Genomic DNA, 25,671 nt, shown 5'->3' on the forward strand with positions numbered 1-25,671 from the left:
GGTGGGGGGGGGGATTGGCTAAATGGGTGATGGGATGAAGGACACTTATTAGGAGGAGCACTGGGTGTTATCTGTAAGTAATGAATCACTGGGTTCTACTCCCGAAACCAATACTACACAGTATGTTAACTAACTTGAATTTAAATAAATAAATTTTCAAAAAAGGATAAAGAGATTGTTCTACTAAGACAGAAAAATTGCCGTTATTGTTCCATTCTAATCCATCAGTTCTCAACTGAAGAGGTGAATCAGACTCTGTCATGCAATTTAAGTGTGTGTGTGTGTGTGTGTGTGTGTGTGTGTGTGTGTGTGTGTGATATGTCTGAGTCACACTCTGGATCCACTGAATCAGAATTTTTGGGAGGAAGGGGAGACAGACATGTACATTTCAAAAAAAAAATTTTTTTTTCCCAGAATTACTCACTTTAAGTTCATCTTTTTCACATTTGTTTCTTCTTGCTAGTTAATAAGCAGAACACACTTCTATGGAACCGAATAATAATTTATCAATCAAACAAATCAGTGGTAAATCATGCTATCATGCCATAGCTGTACAGCCTCTTAGAAATGAAATATTTTGGCCTGCAAAGTGTTCTTGGTCTTTGGTGACCTGGTGACTTTGCCTTGGTGTCACCTGTAAATAGATCATTTGCAAAGTGACTTCATAATGGGCTCTCAGGTTCTCAGAAGGGGGTAGAACTCTCAGTTCATCAAGAGAATTGAGCCTTTGAGGATTTGCTAGGAAGTTCTTGACAGAGGGAACGCCACTAGATGAATCACATTGTTCCTTTTGGGAGAAGATGAAAACTTTCTTTGTGGCTATTTTGGCTACCGGTTATTTCTCATGTAAGGATTTGTCAAAGAACTTTGGGGAGGGAGTAAACATCTGATCTTCCAGGGAAAGTAACAAGCCAATAATAACTGTTTTCTAGATGTATGGATTTTTGAAACTTGAAATTTCTCTCAGAGATGAATTTATTACCTCAGCTAGAATGAATATCAGTGGTGAATCCAGTTTTCAATATTCCAAAAACTCTGCCATAGACAGGCTCAGACTTGAGACAGCTTAAAGAATGATTTATGAGAGGTGTAATCACCATTGGACAAATAATTTGGTCTGTTGAGTTGATAGTCAATTTCATTTCTCTTCTCTTCGTAATACTTCCCCACTATACTCCCACACACTGGCATTGAGTGTGTGTGTGTGTGTGTGTGTGTGTGTGTGTGTGCGCGCGCGCGCGCGCATGTGCATATTCAAATACCTTCCACACAAAGCAGTATCAGTTTCTAACATGGCTTATTATTAGAGCACGGCCTGATGTTATCAAATCTCAAGAGAGGGCTTAGCTCTTCAAATTAACTCCAGCAAAATTGGTAAGGAAACCCATGAGGTGAAATTAAATCTGCCAGCGGAGATTTGATCTGGTGAAGTAGAAGGGTAGGCAAGGAGGACACTCAGCTGTAGCAGCTGAAAGAAGTCAAGGCTGTTAAGTAGAATATAAAGTATGAAGGTTATAGGAACCATTTGGGTAAGCAGTTGTTGACACAGAGATCCCAAACAGAGCAAGAGCCTTCCTTATAAGCACATTGAGTTTAAAAAGAAGATATTTAAGACAGGCAATCGTCAAAAAAGAATGCAGGTATCTAAGATTACTGTCAGCAGGTAGCCAGTCTATCAAGAACTAGACTTTCTCTAAAATGGGTCTACACAATGTCTGAGCAGCCCAACTGTGGGTGATATACTGAGTCCCAGAGGATGAATCTCTCCTGACTAAAGCCAACATTAAACCTAGGAATGGGTTATGGTTGAATTCTCAGGTGGGACAGTAAGTGTGCTTGCAGAGTGCTTTGGGAACCAGGCACGGCTAGGCAAATCTTACTTGAAGGAGCCACATATTTTTCTATGATTTTCATGGTTATTAATTTAGATGGGATTCCTTAACGGGTTAATTAACTGTTCACATCTAAATACTATATTTTTTACTTGATCCTTTTTCCTAAACATTTTTGTTTCAGATATTTTTGGTAACGGGCCACACAAGGTAAGTTTTCTACTTCCTACGTGAGAATGATTTTTACAGTCTTAGGCTTCTAGTATTTCTATTAGGTTGAACCATATTAAACCACATGAAATTGCTAATATTTGATCATTTCTGATATACGTGATGGCAACGCATATAGTTCAATCTACCCAACTCTGTCAAAAGAGATCCTAGGGTAAACCAGGACTCATCCCTGTCTTTACTGCACCTCTATTTCCTTATATACCACCAGCAATTAAAGCTCCTAATTTCTGGGGTTTTTCCCTCCTTCTAAATTCATTGCTGTTGCTTGCATTTAAGTTCTCCTCACTTCTTGCCTATATTATTACAGTGGCCACCTAATTGTCCTTCTGTACTGAGTCTGATCCAGGAGTTGGCAAAAGATGGCCACTTTATTTTTAGAAAAAGAGTTTTACTGGAATGCAGCCATGCTCATTAGTTTATGCATTGGCTCTGGCTGCTTTTAGGCTATGTGAGTTGAGTAGTTGCAACAGAGACCATATGGCTTAAAAATTATAAAATACTTGCTACCTAGCTCTTCATAGGAAAAGTTTGTCAATCCCTATACTAATCTTTTCCACACTGTTAAATATAGGCCTTCTAAAATACAAATCTGATTGAGACATCTCTCTCCTTAGAACGGTGACTTCTAGTACTGGTGGGAGATAAAGCTTTTTGCATGACTTAGAATACCTTCTTTAATGCAGCATTTCTCCCTGAAAGGAGAATACCCTTTTCTCACCTTAGGTTCTAGGTGACTTAAATTATTTTGGGCTCCAAGCTATTCCAATTTTGTCTTTGTGTATATAATTCTCTCTAATTAAATTATCCTTCTTTTCATACTCATATTCAATTTTAGAAATCATTTTCATCTCTTAGAGTACACCAAAGAAACACTTTTTTTGGTAAAGCCTCTCCAAACAAATCATGTAGCCTTGCTCATTAAAAAAGGAGATGACAGACATAAACAGTATTTCTCAAAAAGTGACTTGAGTACCCTCTAGTAATATTAGTGATGATTTTAGCTAATTTAACAGTGAATATTTTGGTTGTAATCATTATAACTGTTCTTTCATGTGTGTTAGAAAAAAATGTAATTACAACTTCAAATCCAAGATATCATGGATATTAACGTTTAGGACATTTCTAGGGTGAGTAGTCAAGTTTAAAAAGGAAACCCATTCAGTAAAAAATACTTTTTTTTTTCAACGTTTTATTTATTTTTGGGACAGAGAGAGACAGAGCATGAACGGGGGAGGGGCAGAGAGAGAGGGAGACACCGAATCGGAAACAGGCTCCAGGCTCTGAGCCATCAGCCCAGAGCCCGACGCGGGGCTCGAACTCACGGACCGCGAGATCGTGACCTGGCTGAAGTCGGACGCTTAACCGACTGCGCCACCCAGGCGCCCCAGTAAAAAATACTTTTAAAGAAAAAATGGCATAGGGATTTGGAAGGAATCATGACCCAAGGGACTGAAGTTGGCAAACATTGCTGTAGGCAATGAGAGCCACTGAAGTTTTGTAGATATGGTAGCACCCTGATCTACGGATATCTAAATATTATGTGATCTGAGTCAATGGAGTAGGAAATTGTGGCAGCCCATTCCTTTATCTGCTCATTACATGGTGCTTATGAACTTTCCAGGCCCCCCTGTAGACAATTTACTCTGTCACTCAACTTCCTCTGGATCCAGCTTATTCCAACTCTGGGACTATGAGGGAAGAAAAATAAAATGGGGAGATATTGAAGAAATCTTGTCTCACTATTCCAGCCTCCTAATCCCCAGAGGATTGGTCTATCGTGAATACCAGAGTAGGACCATGCAGGGTATTCCAATCTAAGAACCACAGTTAAAGGGGGTTTTGATGAACTAACATGATTCCAGAAGCACTTCAACAGTGGTTGTAGTCATTTTTTGTCACTTCCCAGAATGTTCTCTTTCCCTTCTACCACATACATATTACACAGCCAAAGGTCAGGGCTATATGGCCTCAGCTGCCTTTTAAGTGGAAACCCCAAAGGCTCCAGCTGCTGAATTTAAAATAAGGAAGTTTTGATGTTTAAAGTGTGAAAGAAGACATATTTTATCATTATCTCCTGTCTGCACAAAATAAAACTCCCAAGCACTTATATTAGAAGCCATTAAGAGATCATTACAGGATAGAGTTTGACCTGTGAGTTTTGTTTTAGGACATTCCATGCGGTTACTATCAAAAGAAGACCATACAACAAAAATCTATATGCTCCATAAGAGCCAGCCCATTATGCGCTTCTAATAATGTTACGTATTCTAATTCCTGCGTGTACTGCTTCGCTAACATGTAAGTGAAAACACCAAACCCAAAACAGAAACTTGTTTTGAGAACTTAACATGTAGCTGACTGGTAATATATGGAACTTTTGAATCACTATACTTTACACCTGAAACTAACTCTGTATGTTAACTACACTGGAATGAAAATTAAAAGAAAAAAAAAAAGCAACCCTTCTACACATTTTGGAATGTGTGTGCGAAACCCTCCAGATGTGATTCTGGAAACTAAAAGTATCCTTGGAGTTTCACTCCAGCCGGCTGAACCTCAGGGGGATGGTGGTAACAGGTACTGAGCAACTGAGATTCTGAGTCCTACCTCCAACTCCAGCAGAGAAGTCCCCCTCTCCCTGTTCTGAACATTAGGTTTCAAAGTGAGATTATATGTGAAAAAAGTTTCTGTTCCTAAAATGTTTGAAAATCAAAGCTGTGAGAAAAATCACCCTTTTCAAGATAAGACTATGGCAATAAGTCTCAGTACTCAGTCAGAAGACCTTGGGTTGAGTCCTGCCCCTGCAGAGCCAAGTGATCCTGGGAAGTCTTGTAACCCCTCCATAACTCAAGTTCTCAGCTATAAATCTGAAATAATATTTCCTGCTTTACTTGCTAAATACGCTGTGACAACACTGATGCTTCTTTCCTGATACTTTCAAACATACGAAGCTCTCTGCTGTTTCAGGACCTTTGGGCAAACCATCCTCTCCTGCAGAAGAGTGTATGCTTTTCACAGGACTGGTTGTGTCTCATTGTTTCGGCTTCAGTCTAAATATTTCTCCATTACAGATGCCTCCCCTGGCCATCCTGTCTAAAGTAGATTTACTTCTGGTATTTTTCATGTTACTATGCCTCTGTTACCTTCATAATTCTTACCAGATATTTTATTTTTATGTTTCTGTACCTTTGGTTTTGGCCTATCAACAAACATAAGCTCCATGAAGTCAGAGGGCAATACAACCTAGGACAGGTAACTTAACCTAAGCAATTACCCGAGAAGTTGACGGTGAGAACTGAAAAAGCTAAGGCCTAAAAGGAGCTTAGCATAATGCTTGTCATATATCACCAGTGTCCTTGTTGTGTTGCTTCCACCTAGATGACTTACCAACCTGGTTTGCCTGAGACTGAGGGTTTTCCTGGGGTGTGAGACTTTGAGTGCCAAAAGAGAACGGTCTCAGACAAATCGAAATAACTAGTCACCTCACCATCAGCAGGCTTTCCTATCTAGCCCCTTAGTTCTCCTTCCATATTTACCAACTTTTTCTTTCCCTCAGAAATATAACCTGTACCATCGTCATCCTCAACTAGTGCAACAGTACCTTCCAGACAACCTCAAAACCGCATCAAATAGACTTCCTATGCAGTGGTCACGATAAGCTCATGGCACATGCTGAGATCCCTTAGAAGAAAAAGAAATTGTACAGACTACCCCTTCTCCCAAATTTATTAGTAGCTCTCCACTTCCAACGTTTATTTATTTTTGGGACAGAGAGGGACAGAGCATGAACGGGGGAGGGGCAGAGAGAGAGAGGGAGACACAGAATCGGAAACAGGCTCCAGGCTGTGAGCCATCAGCCCAGAGCCTGACACGGGGCTCGAACTCACGGACCGCTAGATCGTGACCTGGCTGAAGTCGGACGCTCAACCGACTGCGCCACCCAGGCGCCCCCCCACTTCCATCCTTCCTTCAAACTTACTGTTTACCCTCTTCCCTAGGATCCCAAGGTTTCGGGGAAGTGAAAAATAACTTCTTTATTGCTAAGAATTTATTTTTAGGATTTTAATTTAAAAACAGAGTGAATCATAAATTCATAAATTCACTGCTTTAAAGTGTACAATCCAGTGGTCATTAGCATATTTGCACCACTATCTAATTTCAGAATAAATTTCATCGAAAGTCTGTATCCCTTCTACCATCCCGCCAGTACCTGGCACTCACTGGTCTACTTTCGTCTTGATGGGTTTGCTTATTCTGAACAATTAGTATGAATGGAATCATACAATACGTGGCTTTTTGTTTCTGGCTTCTGTCATTCAGCATAAGGTTATCAAAGTGCATCCATGTTGTAGAATATACCACTTCTTCATGTCTTTTTATGGTGAAGTAATCGTCTATTGTATGGCTATACCACACCGTTTTTATTTGTCCATTAATGGGCATTGGGTTGTTTACATTTTGGGCTATTGTGAATAATGTTGCTCTGAACATTCATGTACAGGGTTTTGTGTGGACATATGTTTTCATTTCTCTTAGACATATATCTAGGAGCGGAATTTCTGGGTCATATACTAACTCTATGTTTAACAGTTTGATGGACTGCCTAACTGTTTTCCAAAGCAGCTGCAACAGTTTACAATCCCACAAGCCATGCATGAGGCCTCAATTTCTCCACATTCTCACCAACCCTTGTTATTCTTCATCTTTTTTATGATAACCATCCTAATGGGTGTGAAGTGGTGTCTTGTGGCTGTGATTTGCATTTCTCTAGTGACAAATGATGTTTAATATCATCTCATGGACCAATTAACCATTTGTTCAATGCCTATTCAAATCCTTTCCTCACCTCTCAATAACATTATTCACCTTTTTATGGTTAAGTTGTAAGAGTTCTTCATATATTCTGGATACACGTTCCTTATCAGGTAGTTATTTGCAGTATTTTCTCCCATTCTGTGGGTTGTCTTTTCACTTTATTAATGATGTACTCTGAAGCACAAAATATTTTCATTTGATGATGTTTAATTTATTGTTGCTATGCTTTCATTGTCATATCTAAGAAAGCAGTGCTTTAGCCCAAGGTCCCAGAGATTTACTCCTCTGTTTTCTTGTAAGAGGCTTATACTTATTTTTTATATACTTATGTCTTTGACCCATTTTGAGTTAATTTTTGTGCATGGTATGAGGTAGGATATCCAACTGCATTGTTTCATACGTGGATATCCAATTGTCCCAGCACTATTCGTTGAAGACTGTTCTTTCCCCACTGAAATGTCTTAGCACCCTTGTTGAAATCAATTGATCACAAATATAAGGGTTTATTTCTGGACTCTAAATTCTATTCCAGGTTTGTATACCTATCCTTATATTGAGACGACACTGTCTTGACTACTGAAGTTTGCCATCAGCTTTGAAACTAGGAAGGATATATTCTTCAACTTTGTTCTATTACTAATCGTCTTGGCTATTCTGGGCCCTATCCTTAGAAAGTTATAAAGGTGTTCTCAAAGAATAATGTACGGATCAGTTTAGCATAATAAAGAGAAACATGCTAGGGAAAAATCAGATATTCTAACAATTGATGATTGGCTTCAATAATCTGTAGTACATCTGTAGTCAATACTTCTTAGGAAACAAGTCAGGGAAGCAGTTGTGTCACTGTTTATAGGAGTTCTACAAATATCAATGCTCCAATGCCCTCTGACTTTGCTGGAAAGAAGTTTAGTATTTTCTAAGGTTTTCATTTTCTAAGTAGTTCTTCGACAAGTACAAAGACATTAGTAGCCCTGGAAGGAAATACATTTTTCTCAGATAAAATCTGCTCCTTTTCCTATTGTGGTACCACCACTTAAATACCCTTGTCCATATTCATCTTCCTGGTGTTTGGTACACCTATGTCCTACTGCTAATCTTTTTGTCTCAGGCCAGTGGGAAATCCATTCAGCGTGCCCTCCCTGGTCATTTTAGAGAGTTCACATGTAAGAATTATCTGAGTCCCCAGCTGTCACATATATCTCCTTTAGCCTGAAGTTTCTTTCTTCTCAGATTTTCATTCCAAATGTGGGGCCAGGACACATTCATGATAAGCTGAGGGCACCAAGCACAACTTTATGTTATCGGCATGTGTGCCTCCCTCTCTCCTTCAGGTTCTAGTTCAGGTTCTGCCACTACATTGTTTCTGCATCCTGGGGAAGTCAGAAGGTTGATCTGCTTAAGCACACTGAAGACTTTTGGCTCAACATTTTGTTTAAAGGCTCATCCTTTTTAAAAAAAAATTTTTTTTCAACGTTTATTTATTTTGGGAACAGAGAGAGACAGAGCATGAACGGGGGAGGGGCAGAGAGAGAGGGAGACACAGAATCGGAAACAGGCTCCAGGCTCTGAGCCATCAGCCCAGAGCCCGACGCGGGGCTCAAACTCACAGAGCGCAAGATCGTGACCTGGCTGAAGTCGGACGCTTAACCGACTGCGCCACCCAGGCGCCCCAAAGGCTCATCCTTTTTGAGCCATGTATGATAAAAAGAAAGTTTACTAGATATTATGTATTTGGTTTTCTAAAAATAAGCATGACACAATGTTGAGCTAAAAAAAAGGAAAATATAAGGATATAAAATGATATGTACTGTATGATCAGACTTTTGAAAAATACATTTATTACGTCTACAGGAAAATATAAAATATATGAAAGAGAATACATGATGGGGATCTTTTGAATACTTATAAATAAACCTAACGTAACTTTTGTGCCTATTATATGCCATGCACTGTGCATGCTACTCCATAGTAATTATCTCATTCAATATTCAAAACGATCCTAGGAAGGAGGTATTGGTGTTAACTACCATTTTGTAGATGATAAAACTGAGGTTGAGGGTAATTTAGGGATGTATCAAGAAGTCCTGGTTCACTAGGGGAGAAACCAAGAGACAAGTATACCAATCTGACATCCAGAACCTTCAAGCTAAACTTCTCATTATCTTTAAAAAAATTTTTTTAATGTTTATTTAGTTTTGAGAGACACAGAGAGAGAGAGAGAGAGAGAGAGAGAGTGAGAGAGAGAGAGAGAGAGAGAGAGACAGAGAGAGAGACACAACATGAACCGGGGAGGAGCAGAGGGATAGGGAGACACAGAATCAGGAGCAGGCTCCAGGCTGTCAGCACAGAGCCTGATGCAGGGCTCGGACTCCTGCAAGATCATGACCTGAGCTGAAGTCAGACGCTTAACCGACTGAGCCACCCAGGTGCCCCTAAACTTCACATTATCTTATCTCATGATTAGAATCTCTATCTGGGTAGAGTTTTAGGATTTTTCAGAACAATTTCTCGTATTTATCCATTTGTCTCATGAATATTTAATAGGCATCTAGTAAGTTCAAGATACTGTGCTAGGTGCAGAAATAGAATATACAGTCTGCCACAGCTTAGAAAGTACTTTCCCAAACAGGGCACCTATGAGACCCACACCAAAACTGTGTGGTAGGAAGGGATGCGATTGATTATTCCCTTTTTTGCATATAAAAAGAAAAGACTCCAAAGTTAATTGTTGCCTAATGTGAATTAGTAAGTATTTGCAAAACATTAATGTTTTTATTATTTCCCAGTAGCTCCTCTGTGGCTATTAATTTTTTTTTAAAAAAATGGTCCACTTTTTCATGAAAAATACAAGAGCAAAAGCCTACTGACTATAATTTAGCACAAACTGTCGTCATTGGCTTGCTGTCGTTTCTTACAGTATTTCTGCTGAAGACGACAAATATCTTCCGTTTTCCACATTGCTGTATTAATCTTGCTCTTGACCACTGTGTCCTTTGCCCCCACCAATAAAAGTCCTTTCTGCCTGCAGTTCATAGAGAACGTTCACAGTGAGCCTCGAAGAGTTTTCTCAGTAGGTACCCATAATCGTGGCAGATTATGGTAATTCTGGTTCAGAAAAGTGAACAAAGCTCCTCAGGGTACCTCAGGGAATCATTTTTGTCCCTCCCTACACTTCTTTCCAACATTTATTTATTTTTGGGACAGAGAGAGACAGAGCATGAACGGGGGAGGGGCAGAGAGAGAGGGAGACACAGAATGGGAAACAGGCTCCAGGCTCTGAGCCATCAGCCCAGGGCCTGACGCGGGGCTCGAACTCACGGACCGCGAGATCGTGACCTGGCTGAAGTCGGACGCTTAACCGACTGCACCACCCAGGCGCCCCTCCCTACACTTCTTAATATACAGGTTCACTCATTTGCTAAGAGCTCTAATAATTTTTCCCCATGATTTCAAAGTAGAAGAGTCACCAGGGTGAAGGAAGAGTGAGGGTAGAGCATACCTTTATAGCTGTGTGCTGTTTAAATCAGGGGTTTCCAAATCAAGTCCTCCCTTCCCTTAAAATCCTTACTAAAATACAGCTAGGTTAGAAGAGAAGGTTATATTGAATACAAATAGTCTCTAAATGTTTATATCAATTTCTCTTAGAGCTTTGAAACACACTTTGACAATTCAATACAGTGGAAAATGCAGAACGACTAAAAAATCTCAGAATAAGACCTGATTTTCCTTCACTCGTCAGGACTGAACCCATTTGAATTAAACATCGTCTTTCTTTCAAAAAGTGGAATTCATTACATCACTTTATTTTTAAAAAAATCAATAAATCTTATGCTATGGAAAGCCCCTCTGTAACTCAAGATATATTTAATGAGATGTGCCAGAATTGTGTTTGTTTCTAGAAATACAGAGCTGAGTTGAAAGTGACCCCTGACTTTGAGCCACTCACAGTCTGTTATGCTAATTGGACAATTCATTCATTTATTCAATAAATATTCTTTAAGTACTTATGAGAGTGAGAGATTTGGTTAAATTCTGGGACCTCAGTGGTAATCAAAACAGGTCCATGTCTTCGTGCAGTTTACAGTCCAGCAAGGGAGCAAGAAAATGAATGATTATTTAAAAATATGACAATGTGGGGGTGCAGCCAAGATGGGGGAACAGCATGAAAGTTTTTTGTGTGTCTCGAGTCCATGAAATACAGCCAGACCAACACTAAACCATCCTGCACACCTCGAAAACTGATTGGAGGATTAACACAACGATCTACACAACCTAAACCACAGAATTCAGCAGGTACGCGGCATACAGAGGTGAACTTGGGGAGCGAGAAGCTGCGGGAAGGGAGCCGCTTTTGCGGGCGGAGAGAAGACAGAGACAGGGGGTGGGGGGGGGAGAATATGAGAAAAGCACCCCTCCCCAAAAGAAGCTGGAGAGAAAGTGGAAAATTGGAAACAGCCCCAGGGACTAAACTAAAAAGGGAGAAAGGAGAAAGGAGAGGGTTAAACTCCATTGAGACTGTAAACAAGGGGAGTGCAAAGGCTTCAACTCTGCAGCTACATACCTGGCGGTGCTCTGGTGGGAAAGGTGAACCCCCAGGAACAGAGTGGGGTCCAGGAGGTTCTTGGACCACACGGGAAAAAGCGGTTCCACTGCTGGAAGGACGTTTGGTGGAGACTGTTGAAGCCACCTGGTCCCAGCAGACCCCAGAGAAGGGCCACATTCGCTGGTGCTGGAACAATGTCATTAAGGGTGAAGCCTGGTGCCAGATGTGTGTTGTGATTTTTCCATAATCCCTGAAATGCTGCTGCTACACTATCTCGCGAACTTTTTCTGGGCCAGGCAGGCACCTGGCCACAGTCTCGGGGCACCGGCAGCAGCAGGGTCCAGCAAGCATTCCTGGGTGCAGCCGACATTCAGCCATTGCTCATTGGCCATCGCTCCGTGAGACCCGCTCGCAGAGGGGCGGAATGGGTCAAAGCCGCAGTCCTTCGGAAGTAAGGGGCCAGGGAAAACAGCCGCATCTGAGACAAAACTCAGGAGAGAGGTACTGCCTGGGGCTTGGTCACGGACAGTGAAAAAGCGGGGAGTGGATGAAAGCTGAAGACAGAGGATGGGTGCGTGATTGCTGATGGGAAGAACAGAGTTCCGATAGTAGAGACAGGCCATTTTCACTGCTCCCGCGCACACGCATACACACCTACGAGCATCACAACGTTCCACTCCAGTAGGCTAGCAGCGCCATCTAGTGGTGAAAGGAGCAATTACACTGAGCCCCGCCGAACTGGGCCAACCTTGCCCTTCAAGAACAAATATCACTGTCTGCTTAGTTTATGGACTATAAAATGCTTCATAGTCTGACATCTAGGGGAAAACAAAGTAATTTCAGTCCTATTTCAATCTGTTAGCAGGTCCATCTATTCAATTTTCTTTCTTTCTTTCTTTTTTTCACTTCTTTTCCTTGAATACAGAAAGAGAAAAAATTCACTTTTATTTTCAATTTTTATTAAAAATATTTTTAATTGTTTTGCTATATTTTTTACTTTTATGTAAATTTTTTCAAGTTCTATTTTACTTCCATCATTTGTAGTCTACTTCAGTGTATTCACTTTTCCAAATTTTCAAACGATTTGTTTTTTGTTTCATTTCTTTTTCTTGAATACAGAAAGAGAAAATATTCATTTTTATTTTTAATTTTTATTAAAAATATTTTTCTTAAATTTTTTTCCACTATACTCTATTTTTGTGTAATTTTTTTCAAATTCTATTTTACTCCCATCATTTCATTTTAGTTTACTTCAGTGTATTCATTTTTTCAAATTCTCAAATGATTTCCTCCCCTCCCCCCCAACTTTTTTCTCTAATCTATCAAACCACTTTCAACACCCAGACCAAAACACATCTAGGATCTAGTATCATTTATTCGATTTGTGTGTGTGTGTGTGTTTTTAATTTTTTAATTTTAATATTTTTTTAATTTTAATTTTTCTACCTCGTTAATTCCTTTTATCCCATCAAAATGACAAAACAAAGGAATTCACCCCAAAAGAAAGAGCATGAAGAAACGACAGCCAGGGATTTAACCAACATGGATACAAGCAAGATGTCTGAACCAGAATTTAGAATCACAATAATAATAATACTAGCTGGAGTCGAAAATAGATTAGAATCCCTTTCTGTGGAGATAAAAGAAGTAAAAATTAGTCAGGATGAAATAAAAAAATGCTATAACTGAGTTGCAATCATGGATGGATGCCACAGCAGCAAGGACGGATGAGGCAGAACAGAGAATCAGTGACATAGAGGACAAACTTATGAAGAATAATGAAGCAGAAAAAAAGGGAGATCAAGGTAAAACAGCATGATTTAAGAATTAGAGAAATCAGGGACTTGTTAAAAAGGAACAACATCAGAATCATAGAGGTCCCAGAAGAGGAAGAGAGAGAAATAGGGGTAGAAGGGTTATGTGAGCAAATCATAGGGGAAAACTTTCCTAACGTGGGGAAAGACACAGACATCAAAATCCAGGAAGCACAGAGGACCCCCATTAGATTCAACAAAAGCCAACCATCAACAAGGCATATCATAGTCAAATTCACAAAATACTCAGGCAAAGAGAGAATCATGAAAGCAGCAAGGGAAGAAAAGTCCCTAACCTACAAGGGAAGACAGATCAGGTTTGCAGCAGACCTATCCCCAGAAACTTGGCAGGCCAGAAAGGAGTGGCAGGATATATTCAATGTGTTGAATCAGAAAAATATGCAGCCAAGAATTCTTTATCCCCCAAGGCTGTCATTCAAAATAGAAGGAGAGAGAAAAAGTTTCCCAGACAAACAAAAATTAAAGGAGTTTGTGACCACTAAACCAGCCCTGCAAGAAATTTTAAGGGGGACTCTCTGAGGGGAGAAAAGATGAAAAAAAATTTATATACATTTATGTACATATATATGTAAATAAATAAATACCAAAAGCAACAAACATTAGAAAGGACCAGAGAACACCACCAGAAACTCCAACTCTACAAGCATGATAATGGCAATAAATTCATACCTTTTAGTTCTCACTCTAAATGTCAATGGACTCAATGCTCCAATCAAGAGACAGAGGGTAACAGAATGGATAAGAAAACAAGATCCATCTATATGCTGTTTACAAGAGACCCACTTTAGACCTAATGACACTTTCAGATTGAAAATAAGGGGATAGAGAACCATCTATCATGTTAATGGTCAACAAAAGAAAGCCGGAGTAGCTATACTTATATCAGACAATCTAGACTTTAAAATAAAGACTGTATCAAGAGATGCAGAGGGCATTATATCATAATCAAGGGGTCTATCCACCAAGAAGACCTAACAATTGTAAACATTTATGCGCCAAATGTGAAAGCACCCAAATATATATATCAATTAATCACAAACATAAAGAAACTCATTGATAGTAATACCATAATAGTAGGAGACTTCAACACCCCACTCACAGCAATGGACAGATCATCTAATCAAAAAATCAGCAAGGAAACAATGGCTTTGAATGACACACTGGACCAGATGGACTCCACAGATATATTCAGAATATTTCATCCTAAAGCAGCAGAATATACATTCTTCTCCAGTGCACATGGAACATTCTCCAGAATAGACCATGTACTGGGACACAAATCAGCCCTAAGTAAGTACAAAAAAATCGAGATCATACTGTGCATATTTTCAGACCACAACGCTATGAAACTCAAAATCAACCACAGGAAAAAATTTGGAAAGGTAACAAATACTTGGAGACTGAAGAACATCCTACTAAAGAACGAATGGGCTAACCAAGAAGTTAAAGAGGAAATTAAAAAGTATATGGGAACCAATGAAAATGGTAACACCACAACCCAAAACCTCTGGGACGCAGCAAGGCAGTCATAAGAGGAAAGTATATAGCAATCCAGGCCTTCCTAAAGAAGAAAGAAAGGACTCAGATATACAACCTAACCTTACGCCTTATGGAGCTGAAAAAAAAAAAAAACCAGCAAATAAAACCCAAAACCAGCAGAAAAGACAGAAACTAATAAAGATTACAGCATAAATTAATGCTATCAAAACCAAACCAAACCAAAACAAAACAAAAAAAAAAAAAAAAAACAAAACAGAACAGATCAAAGAACCTTTGTGGATCAAAGAACCACAAGCTGGTTCTTTGAAAGAATTAACAAAATTGATAAACCACTAGCCAGTTGGATCAAAAAGAAAAAGGAAACAACCCAAATAAATAAAATCAAAATGAAAGGGGAGAGATCACAACCAACACAGCAGAAATAAAAACAATAATAAGAGAATATTATGAGCAATTATATGCCAATAAAATGGGCACTCTGGAAGAAATGGACAAATTCCTAGAAACATATACACTACCAAAACTGAAACAGGAAGAAATAGAAAATTTGAACCGACCCATAACCAGTAAGGAAATTGAATAGGTAATCAAAAATCTGCCAAAAAACAAGAGTCCAAGGCCAGATGGCTTTCCAGGAGAATTCCACCAAACATTTAAGGAAGAGTTAACACCTATTCTCTTGAAGCTTTTCCAAAAAATAGAAATGAAAGGAAAACTTCCAAACTCTTTCTATGAAGCCAGCATTACCTTGATTCCAAAACCAGACAGAGACCCCACTAAAAAGGAGAACTCCAGACCAATTTCCCTGATAAACATGGATGCAAAAATCCTCAACAAGATATTAGCCAACCAGCTCCAACAATACATTAAAAAAAATTATTCACCACGACCAAGTGGGATTTATACCTGGGATGCAGGGCTGGTTCATTATCCGCAAAACAATTAACATGATTTATCACATCAATAAAAGAAAGGACAAGAACCATATGATCCTCTCAATAGGTGCAGAGAAAGCATTTGACAAAATACAGCATCCTTTCTTGATAAAAACCCTCAAGAAAGTAGGGATAGAAGGAGCATATAAGCCATATATGAATGACCCAACACTAATATCATCCTCAATGGGGAAAAACTGAGAGCTTTCCCCCTAAGGTCAGGAACAAGACAGGATGTCCACTCTCACCACTGTTATTCAACATAGTATTGGAAGTCTTAGCCTCAGCAATCAGACAACACAAAAAATAAAATGCATCCAAATCGGCCATCCAAATCGGAGATCAAACTTACATTCTTCGCAGATGACACAATACTCTATATGGAAAACCCAGAAGATTCCACCAAAAAACTGCTAGAATTGATTCATGAATTCAGCAAAGTTGCAGGATATAAAATCAACACACAGAAATCGGTTGCATTTCTATACACCAACAATGAAGCGACAGAAAGAGAAATCATGGAATCAATCCCATTTACAGTTGCACCAAAACCCATAAAATACCTAGGAACAAATCTAACCAAAGAGGTGAAAAATCTATACACTGAAAACTATAGAAAGCTTATGAAAGAAATTGAAGAAGACACAAAAAAATGGAAAAAGATTCCATGCTCCTGGATAGGAAGAACAAATATTGTTAAAATGTCGACACTACCCAAAGCAATCTACATATTCAACGCAACCCTATCAAAATAACACCAGCATTCTTCACAGAGCTAGAACAAATAATCCTAAAATTGTATGGAACCAGAAAAGACCCTGAATAGCCAAAGTGATCTTGAAAAAGAAAACCAAAGCAGAAGGCATCATGATCCTGGACTTCAAGCTATACTACAAAGCTGTAATCATCAAGACAGTATGGTACTGGCACAAGAACACTCAGCTCAATGGAACACAATAGAGAACCCAGAAATGGACCCACAAACGTATGGCGAACTAATCTTTGACAAAGCAGGAAAGAACATCCAAAGGAATAAAGACAGTCTCTTCAGCAAGTGGTGCTGGGAAAACTGGACAGTGACATGCAGAAGAATGAACCTGGACCACTTTCTTATATGATACACAAAAATAAACTCAAAATGGATGAAAGACCTCAATGTAAGACAGGAAGCCATCAAAATCCTCGAGGAGAAAGCAGGCAAAAACCTCTTTGATCTTGGCCGCAGCAATTTCTTACTCAACACGTCTCTGGAGGCAAGGGAAACAAAAGCAAAAATGAACTACTGGGACCTCATCAAAATAAAAATCTTCTGCACAGCGAAGGAAACAATCAGCAAAACTAAAAGGCAACCGACAGAATGGGAGAAGATATTTGCAAATGACATATCAGATAAAGGGTTAGTATCCAAAAATCTATGAAGAACTTATCAAACTCAACACCCAAAAAACAAATAATCCAGTGAAGAAATGGGCAAAAGACATGAATAGACACTTCTCTAAAGAAGACATCCAGATGGCCAACTGACACATGAAAAAATGCTCAACTTCACTCATCATCAGGGAAATACAAATCATAACCACAATGAGATACCACCTTACACCTGTCAGAATGGCTCACATTAACAACTCAGGCAACAACAGATGTCAGCGAGGATGCAGAGAAAGGATCTCTTTTGCATTGTTGGTGGCAATGCAAGCTGGTGCAGCCACTCTGGAAAACAGTATGGAGGTTTCTCAAAAAACTAAAAATAGAACTACCCTACGACCCAGCAATTGCACTACTAGGCATTTATCCATGGGATACAGGTGTGCTCTTTTAAAGGGACACGTGCACTCCCATGTTTATGGCAGCACTATCCACAATAACCAAAGTATAGAAAGAGCCCATATGTCCATCGATGGATGAATGGATAAAGAAGATGTGGTATATGTATACGATGGAATATTACTCGGCAATCAAAAAGAATGAAATCTTGCCATTTGCAACTATGTGGATGGAACTGGAGGGTATGATGCTAAGTGAAATTAGTCAGAGAAAGACCAAAATCATATGACTTCACTCATATGAGGACTTTAAGAGACAAAACAGATGAACATAAAGGGAAGGGAAACGAAAATAATATAAACACAGGGAGGGGGATAAAACATAAGAGACTCATAAATATGGAGAACAAACAGCATTACTGGAGGGGTGTGGGAGGGGGGATGGGCTAAATGAAAAAGGGGCACTAAGGAATCTACTCCTGAAATCATTGTTGCACTATATGCTAACTAATTTGGATGTAAATTTTGAAAAATAAAAAATGAAAAATAAAATTTAAAAAAGAAAAAAAAATATGACAATGTGAGGAAAAGTACAAGCCCGTGACTTCTAGGAGGCAACCTGGGCATTCCTGCAGGTTATTTAGACTCCTACTCACCACTGGGCCTCGATGTTATTTAACATCAACAATTTCACAGAATGTTAACACCTGGCACAGCCACTCTGTAACCATGATGAATCAAGACAAAGGCGGTACCACTCCATGATCACATCTGAACACAGGCAAAACGTGAACATTATGCAAACTACAGAATACCAGACGTCCTCTACCTGGACTAGTATAAGTGACTGCTGCCTCTCTACCAAGTACAACTTTAGCCTTTGTCTATTCTTCCCTCTTTCAAAATAAGACTTTTAAAGACACCAAAGTGCAGAATGACACCACTCCTGAGGGCATTCAATTTAGAGTAAAGCCAGTTTTCCTTAAAATTTCCCCAAATTAATTTAAAATCCTAAATCCTATAATAAATCCTTTCTAATATCCTTTTATCGAGCTTCTCTGTGGCTTCCCATGTGCATTCTCATTCTTGAAAACAAATCTTATTATTTTTTTTTATTGAGAATTTTTTTAGTATGAAATTTATTGGAAAATTGGTTTCCATACAACACCCAGTGCTCATCCCAACAGGTGCCCTCCTCAATGCCCATCACCCACTTTCCCCTCCCTCCCATCCCCCATCAACCCTCAGTTTGTTCTCAGTTTTTAAGAATCTCTTATGGTTTGCCTCCTTCCCTCTCTGTAACTTTTTTTTTTCCCCTTCCCCTCCCCCATGGTCTTCTGTTAAGTTTCTTAGGATCCACATAAGAGTGAAAACATACAGTATCTGTCTTTCTCTGTAGGACTTATTTCACTTAGCATAACACTCTCCAGTTCCATCCACGTTGCTACAAAAGGCCATATTTCATTCTTTCTCATTGCCAAGTAGTATCCCATTGTATATATAAACCACAACTTCTTTATCCATTTATTAGTTGATGGACATTTAGGCTCTTTCCATAATTTGGCTATTGTCGAAAGTGCTGCTATAAACATTGGGGTACAAGTGCCCCTACGCATCAGCACTCCTGTATCCCTTGGGTAAATTCCCAGCAGTGTTATTGCTGGGTCATAGGGTAGATCTATTTTTATTTTTTTGAGGAACTTCCACACTGTTTTCCAGAGTGGCTGCACCAGTTTGCATTCCCACCAAGAGTGCAAGAGGGTTCCCGTTTCTCCACATCCTCGCCAGCATCTATAGTCTCCTGATTTGTTCATTTTAGCCACTCTGACTGGCGTGAGGTGATATCTCAGTGTGGTTTTGATTTGTATTTCCCTGATGAGGAGTGATGTTGAGCATCTTTTCATGTGGGAAACAAATCTTAAACCCAACTTGTTCAACTCAAGTGTGCCTGTTGGTCTTTGGCCTGAGGGCATTGATAAATGCAAAACTTGAAAGTAGCAAAATATTACTCCTTATTGCTCAAAACATTCTCTTCTCACTTCTCCTTCAATGCATGGGGAGGAGCATGAAGAATATGAAAATAGGTGATATTTGAACTCTTAGGGATAGGGAATATTTTATTCATTTATTTTTGTTCACTCCTTGACTCATATGATACCTTGTTCCAAAAATAATTTAAGGTGGCTGATAATTGTTCAGTGGATTCAGAGGTAGAGAGTGGAAGACATCTTTCTGAGAATAGTCATATAAAGACAACACTGACCAAAGAGACACCAAAACACAATGGAGTACTCTAAGGTGAGATGATGGTACCCCAAATGACACTGCTGTTTAACAGAATACTCCTGACCCCACAGCTCAGGCTCCCCCTACCTTTTCCTCAACCCAGAATGACATGTGAATCACCAGCTGCCAGGTTCTACTTGACTCCCTACCACCATAAGCATCTTCTTCCCTTTTCTGGAGACTCTTCATTTCCATCCCCATTGTCAATCACTATCCCTTACTGATGGCAAGGTCAGTCTGATCTCACGATCTAAAAACAAAACAAAACAAAACAAAACAAAACAAAACAAAACACCTCATTTCCCCCCCTTGGTCTTAAGGAATTTAAGAAACTCTAGTTCATTTCTCAGGTAAATCTAAGTCAAGTCTCTCTTGGTCAAACCTAATGATTTTTAAGTAGAGTAGTACTATTCTCAAAACAGGCATTTAAAATATACGTGTGGGCAACTTTTGTTTGTCACAAAGACTGGAGTGGTACTACTAGCATTTAGTGGGCTAAGACTTTGTAATGCACTAGAGAGTCCCTCGTGGTGAAGAACTGACCCATCCAAAATGCCACTAGTGCTCCTATTGAGAAACATCTCACCCATAGATGGAAAGCATCATATCCAGCCTTGCCTCTCTCCACGCCCACACCAGTAATTGGTAATCAATGACCGTACACTCCGCTGAGCTTGATGTGGCCTCAAAATCTTTCTCAACATAACAATCCGGGCATGCCTTGCCAATCAAATTTGGCATGGAAGCCAAAGCCTATTTTCCTTGTTAAGACTAAGGGAACTTCATGGCTCTTGACATGAAATCTTTACCTGGTACCTTAGTCCTATCCCATTTCCTATGCCTGTAGCCACGCCTTGGTCATCTGACTGCCCTCCCAGTCCTTCTAAGACAAGGATTCTGTCAGAGAGGTAAGCTCTGTGGTTGGGACCTTGCGCCACCCCACGCCCCTCTGACTAGATGGCCAGCCTGCTAGCATTATCTCTCTTAAAAAAAAAAAAAAAAAAAAAAAGGCTTGCTCCTAGTGCAGTGAGTGAGCTACACCCTCTAGTGGGGAAACCACATGTAATATATCCACCTTTGGAAGAATAACACCCAAAAGAAAATCCAACTCAAAGTGACTGATGTAAAAAAAAAAAAAAAAAAAAAAAAAAAGGAAAAAGAAAAAAAAAAGGTGTGTGTTGAGGGGAATTTCTATGGCTCCTGCACCTGAAAAGTCCAGAGGAATCTCTGAATCAGGCATTGCTAGATCAGAGTCTCAGAAGTTGCCAGAAACATGAAAAAAAAAGTTGCCAGAAATTTTTCTCTCCATTTTTTTTGACCCATCTGTGCTTTCCTTGATGTTGTCTTCATTCTCAGATAAACACTGACCACCACCCCAACCTCAACTCAAGGCAGTTCTAGAGTTACAGTTTCAGTAGCAGAGTTTCCCTTCCCTAAAACTTCTAATAAAAGACTTAAGTCTTGTTTGACTCGTTGAAATAAGATTCGTGACTCTGTCTACAAGCTGTGGCTACAAGCAAGCTTAATTCTTATTGGAATGGACCGAATTATAAGGCATGGCAGGAGCCAGGGGTGACGCAGCCCCATTATATGGACGAGAAGATGATAAAGAATTGTGCCCCCAAGTTGGGAATACTGAGGTACTAACGCCAGGATAAATGAATGAGAGTCAAGCAAAAACAACAGATGCGTTGACACTATCCTTTCTGGATGCCATCTTTCTCTCCCGAGTCTGAGGTTGTCCTCAGTCCTGTCCAAAACTCAGTGCACTTTTTTTTTTTTTTGCCTTTACTACAATTAACTATTTAGCATTTTTGTATCACAGTAACACTTTACCATAAGCAAGGAAATGTCACCTAGAGACCTAAGCCTTCTGGAAAACATGCTTTCATACTCATACAAAATGATTTGACTTCCCATTCCACAAACCATGGGAGGTCTGGTAAGAGGACCCTAGGACCTTTATGTTCTTCCTACTTGCTCTGTATCCCTAATTTTGCAGAGTGCTCCATCAGTCCCTCGTTTTGCCTTCTGATACTGACGTCTCATCCCCTACCACTTTGGTGCAAGTTAGACCCTCCCCACCTTCCTTCATTCCACAAGCACTTTCAAGACGATTTGGGGTAACAAATGTTTTGTGAAGGTTTAAGATAGTAAAGGAGGACAATGGCTAGCAATCAGAAAATTTATCAGGATTCTTTTGGTTAAGAGTGATAAAACTCCAGCTGCAACTTAGCTTAGGCTAAATAAGAAATGTGTGGGCTCATGCAATTAGGAGGATTCAGGGTGGGTCTTTTTAAAAATATTTTCTTTATTTTGAGAGACAGAGTGAGCAGGGTAGGGGCAAAGGGAGAGAGGGAGAGAATCTTTTTTATTACAGAGCCCGACACAGGGCTTGAACCCATGAACCATGAGATCATGACCTGAGCTGAAGTCAGTCACTTAACAGACTGAGACACCCAGGAGCCCTGAGACAGAGAGACAGAGAGACAGAGAGACAGAGAGAGAGAGAGAGAGAGAGAGAGAGAGAATCTTAAGCAAGCTCCATGCCCAGTGCAGAGCCCGACATGGGGCTCAATCCCACAAACTATGAGGTCATGACCTGAACTAAAATCAAGATCTGATGCTTAAATGACTGAGCCACCCAGGTGCCCCCACCCCTCCCCAGGGTAGTCTTAATTCAGGCATAGCCACAGACTTAAACAATACCAAGAGTCCATCCATGCCCTCTGCTAGGCTTTAATTACACGCTGGTTTCATCATCTCCCATAGACTCTATCTACGTGAGGAGATGGTGGCTGCGACCTCCCATGTCATGTGTCCTTACAGTCAAAAGGAAAAGGGTTGGGGGTGGGAAGCAAGGAATGCTGGGACCCAGTCCTATCAATATGCAATTACAATCCCCAGATATGAGAAATCAATTTTTTTACGTGATTAAGTGTCTGATAATCCCCAAAAGATGAAATGTGAACATAAAAATGAAGATAAAATTATATCTATATTACTATTTTGTGTTAAAAGACAGTCTATAAATAATTGGCATTTAAACTATTTGTCATATTTTAAGAAAATCTAGCATATTAAAGAATGTGATGGATGAACCTTATTCCAATTTGAAGTTTTTAACTGAGTATTGATTTGAACTTAGAATTTTAAGTTGAAAGAATAAGAATTTATTAAGACTGTAAATATTATTAGCATTCTGAGAAGTCATTTGTCATATTTATGATGTTTATATAAATTTGTTTATTAATTTATATATTAACATATACTATATATATAAAACTATATATATTTACGTTTATGTAAGTTGTTATTTGCCATATTTATGTTTAATTGGTAGAATTATAACATTTATTTGGAAAGGTTTTGTTTGCCAAGCAATTGAAGCACTTAAAAGGAAGAATTGAGTATATTAGATTTATCCATGCATTCATGAATTCCTTCATTCAACAAAACTTACCGTGTGCCCACCCTCCATGTGTTTATTTTTTATTTTTAATTTTTTAAGTTTATTGATTTATTTTTGAGAGAGAGAGGAAAAAAGAGAAAGACAAAGGAAGGGAGAGAGAAAATCCTAAGCAGGCTCCACGCGGTCAGTTGAGCTGAAATGAAGAGCCAGCTGCTTAACCGACTGAGCCACCCAGGCACCCCCTGATGTGTTTATTTTTGAGAAACTGATTCACCTCTATGCTTATTTGTCTGTCTTCCCTTACCATACGGAAGGGTGAAACACACCCACTTGTCATCACAATTGTTTCCTTGCTCCTCGTCCAATGCCTGGCCCCAGAGCAAGCACTCAGGAAATATATACTGAATGAATGAATGAACTATGTCAGGACCAAAATGCAATCAGCTTTTAAAAACTACAACTGTTCTCTCCCTGTTACCTTTTGAATCGAAGGACCATTGACTTCTGTCCCAGTATTGGGTTCACCTAGATGGGCCCAGCTCGCTGGCATTTTCCATTTCTTTCCTTGTAATCCTGAATGACATTCACCTTCTGCCTATAGGGAGGTAACTTGTTCATTCAGCTAAGATGAGGGGGAGAATCACAGGACAGGCAAGGGGAAACAGTGAGTCCTGTGTGCAGCTGGGACATACTATCTGTGAAGGGAAACGAAAATGAAATGGTAGACTACAACCAATGTGTACTGGGCCTTGGATGTCTGATTAACAAGTTACATATGCATACTCAAATTCAATCACAAAGAAGCCATTGACATAATCCACAGGATACTTTAGAAAGATCAATAAGATTGCCACTTGGAGAAAAAATTATGACTGTACAATTTAGTAATTAAGGATATGGGTTTTGAAGTCAGCTCAAATTTCACAATGATTCTTTGCAATTTCCTAGCTGTGTGACCTTTAGCAAAATACTTAACTTCTCTGAACCGGAGTGGTGTTACTTATAAAATGGAGTAAGTGATACGTAGGCCCCAGAGTTCACTGGACTAAATGTGATGATGTACTTAAATGATTGGTAGAGTGCCATTATGATTAAAAGAATCCAAAACCTAAACCAAAACAAACACAATAAAATTAAGACTTTGCAGGGGAGAGGCTAGAGCCAGGATGATCAGACACAATTAAGAAGTAGTGACACAGAAGCCCATAGGGGGTGCAAACGAGGTGTTTGCAGTCATTTCCAGTGTAGCTGCAAAATGCTTAGACTCACTCAGTGCCTGCTGTGCTGCTGGGCATCGTGGCATTCTCCTGAACTGTTCTTTGTACATGATGTCTCCCAGCCTGCCTCGGAGCAGAGACTGTTTCCTGGTCCTCTCTGCGGCCCTGATGTTTTATTCCCAGGTCCCATGCAGTCTTTAGTAAATGTTGGCTGATCGTAAATAGTTTTTGACATTTCAAACACTTTTCTGAAGAGGAACTTCTTTACTCTCATATCTAGAGATCAGGCTAAAAGATCTGCACTGGATGTAGTTACAGGGAAAACACAACACGAGTCATTGTAAGAAGGCTTGTTGAGTTTCCCAAGTTTTGACCTTAATCTTTACACTTTCCTGTGACATAACTTTGATCTGGTGCAGTTTGGCCCAAATTAAAAATAAAAAGCAAAGGCTTTATTGCTTAATGCTTAACTCAGAGCTCATGCTTACAAAAGCTTCCCATGCAGGTTTTTCCTTCTCCCTCTTTTCCTTCCTTCCTTCCTTCTCATTCTTTCTTTCGTGGTTTGTTTTGTTTTGTTCTGGTTTGGTTTGGTTTTGCCTAATCTACCACCTTGTGTTTGGTTTTGAAATTGCAATTCTCTATGCACATACCTATGTGAAACATAACATCCTTTCATAGGCTTTACTTATTAACTTGGGAAAGCGTAAAATGCTTTGAAAGTGAACTTCAGAAATATTACATGCTAAGGTTCGGCACTTGCAACTTCAACTATACCTGAGAAGGAAAAGAGGCCTCTGGACAATCAAATAATACCAGGTAAGTTTTGTGGAGTTTTTGCTGCATGCCAGGTACTGTTCTAAGTGGATTACAAATGTTACCTCACAAAAACACAAACGAGGGCAAAGATATGGAGAAACGGAACCCTCGTGCACTGCTGGTGAGAATGTAAGATGGTGCGGCCACTATGGAAAAACTAAAAATAAAACTGCCATATGATCTAGAAGAGATACTCGCTTACTTACGTCTACTGAAGCATTATTCACAATAGACGGAAGGGAGAAACAACCCAAATGCCCATCAATGGATGAATGGACAAACAAAATGCAGTATATACATACTATGGAATGTTATTCAACCTTAAAAAAGAAATTCTGATACATACCACATCATAGATGAACCTTGAAGACATTACGCTAAGTGAAAGTAACCAGACACAAAAGGACAAATATTACGTGATTCCACTTATATTAGGTATCTAGAGACAAGAAGTGGAATGGTGGGCTGGTGGGGGGGGGGGGG

The 25,671-nt window shown here is 39.5% G+C and overlaps 2 protein-coding genes across 4 annotated transcripts in view; one reads left to right on the plus strand and one right to left on the minus strand.

Moving 5' to 3' along the window:
- LOC121044718 (sperm-associated acrosin inhibitor-like) overlaps positions 1-25,671 on the minus strand; it is a 116,605-nt gene that overhangs the window by 86,845 nt on the left and 4,089 nt on the right. Inside the window, exon 1 of one of the 3 annotated variants that reach the window (XR_005797443.1) lies at positions 425-589. The exons of the other annotated variants lie outside the window; for them this stretch is intronic. The gene's annotated coding sequence lies outside the window, so the exon portion shown is untranslated. Of the gene's footprint in view, positions 1-424; positions 590-25,671 lie in introns of those variants that run through there. 3 annotated transcript variants of the gene reach the window in all.
- On the plus strand, positions 684-10,754 carry LOC121044710 (ovomucoid-like). The gene is made up of 4 exons (XM_040496992.1): positions 684-846; positions 2,017-2,042; positions 4,234-4,364; positions 10,527-10,754. Exons 1-4 carry the CDS (start codon positions 801-803, stop codon positions 10,600-10,602), a joined length of 279 nt encoding a protein of 92 aa, XP_040352926.1. The 5' UTR covers positions 684-800; the 3' UTR covers positions 10,603-10,754.

The sequence above is a fragment of the Herpailurus yagouaroundi genome, unplaced genomic scaffold (genome assembly GCF_014898765.1).
Source record: "Herpailurus yagouaroundi ecotype Mexico unplaced genomic scaffold, PumYag 29, whole genome shotgun sequence".
In the NCBI taxonomy this organism is placed as follows: Eukaryota; Metazoa; Chordata; class Mammalia; order Carnivora; family Felidae; genus Herpailurus; species Herpailurus yagouaroundi.

Bases quoted from the DNA above. Each gene is read 5' to 3' on its own strand.
- LOC121044710 (XM_040496992.1), top strand. From the start codon at position 801: ATGAAAACTTTCTTTGTGGCTATTTTGGCTACCGGTTATTTCTCAT. The intron at 847-2,016 runs GTAAGGATTTGT...TTTTTGTTTCAG, and splicing joins GGCTACCGGTTATTTCTCAT to ATATTTTTGGTAACGGGCCA. The intron at 4,365-10,526 runs GTAAGTGAAAAC...AATTTCTCTTAG, and splicing joins GTGTACTGCTTCGCTAACAT to AGCTTTGAAACACACTTTGA.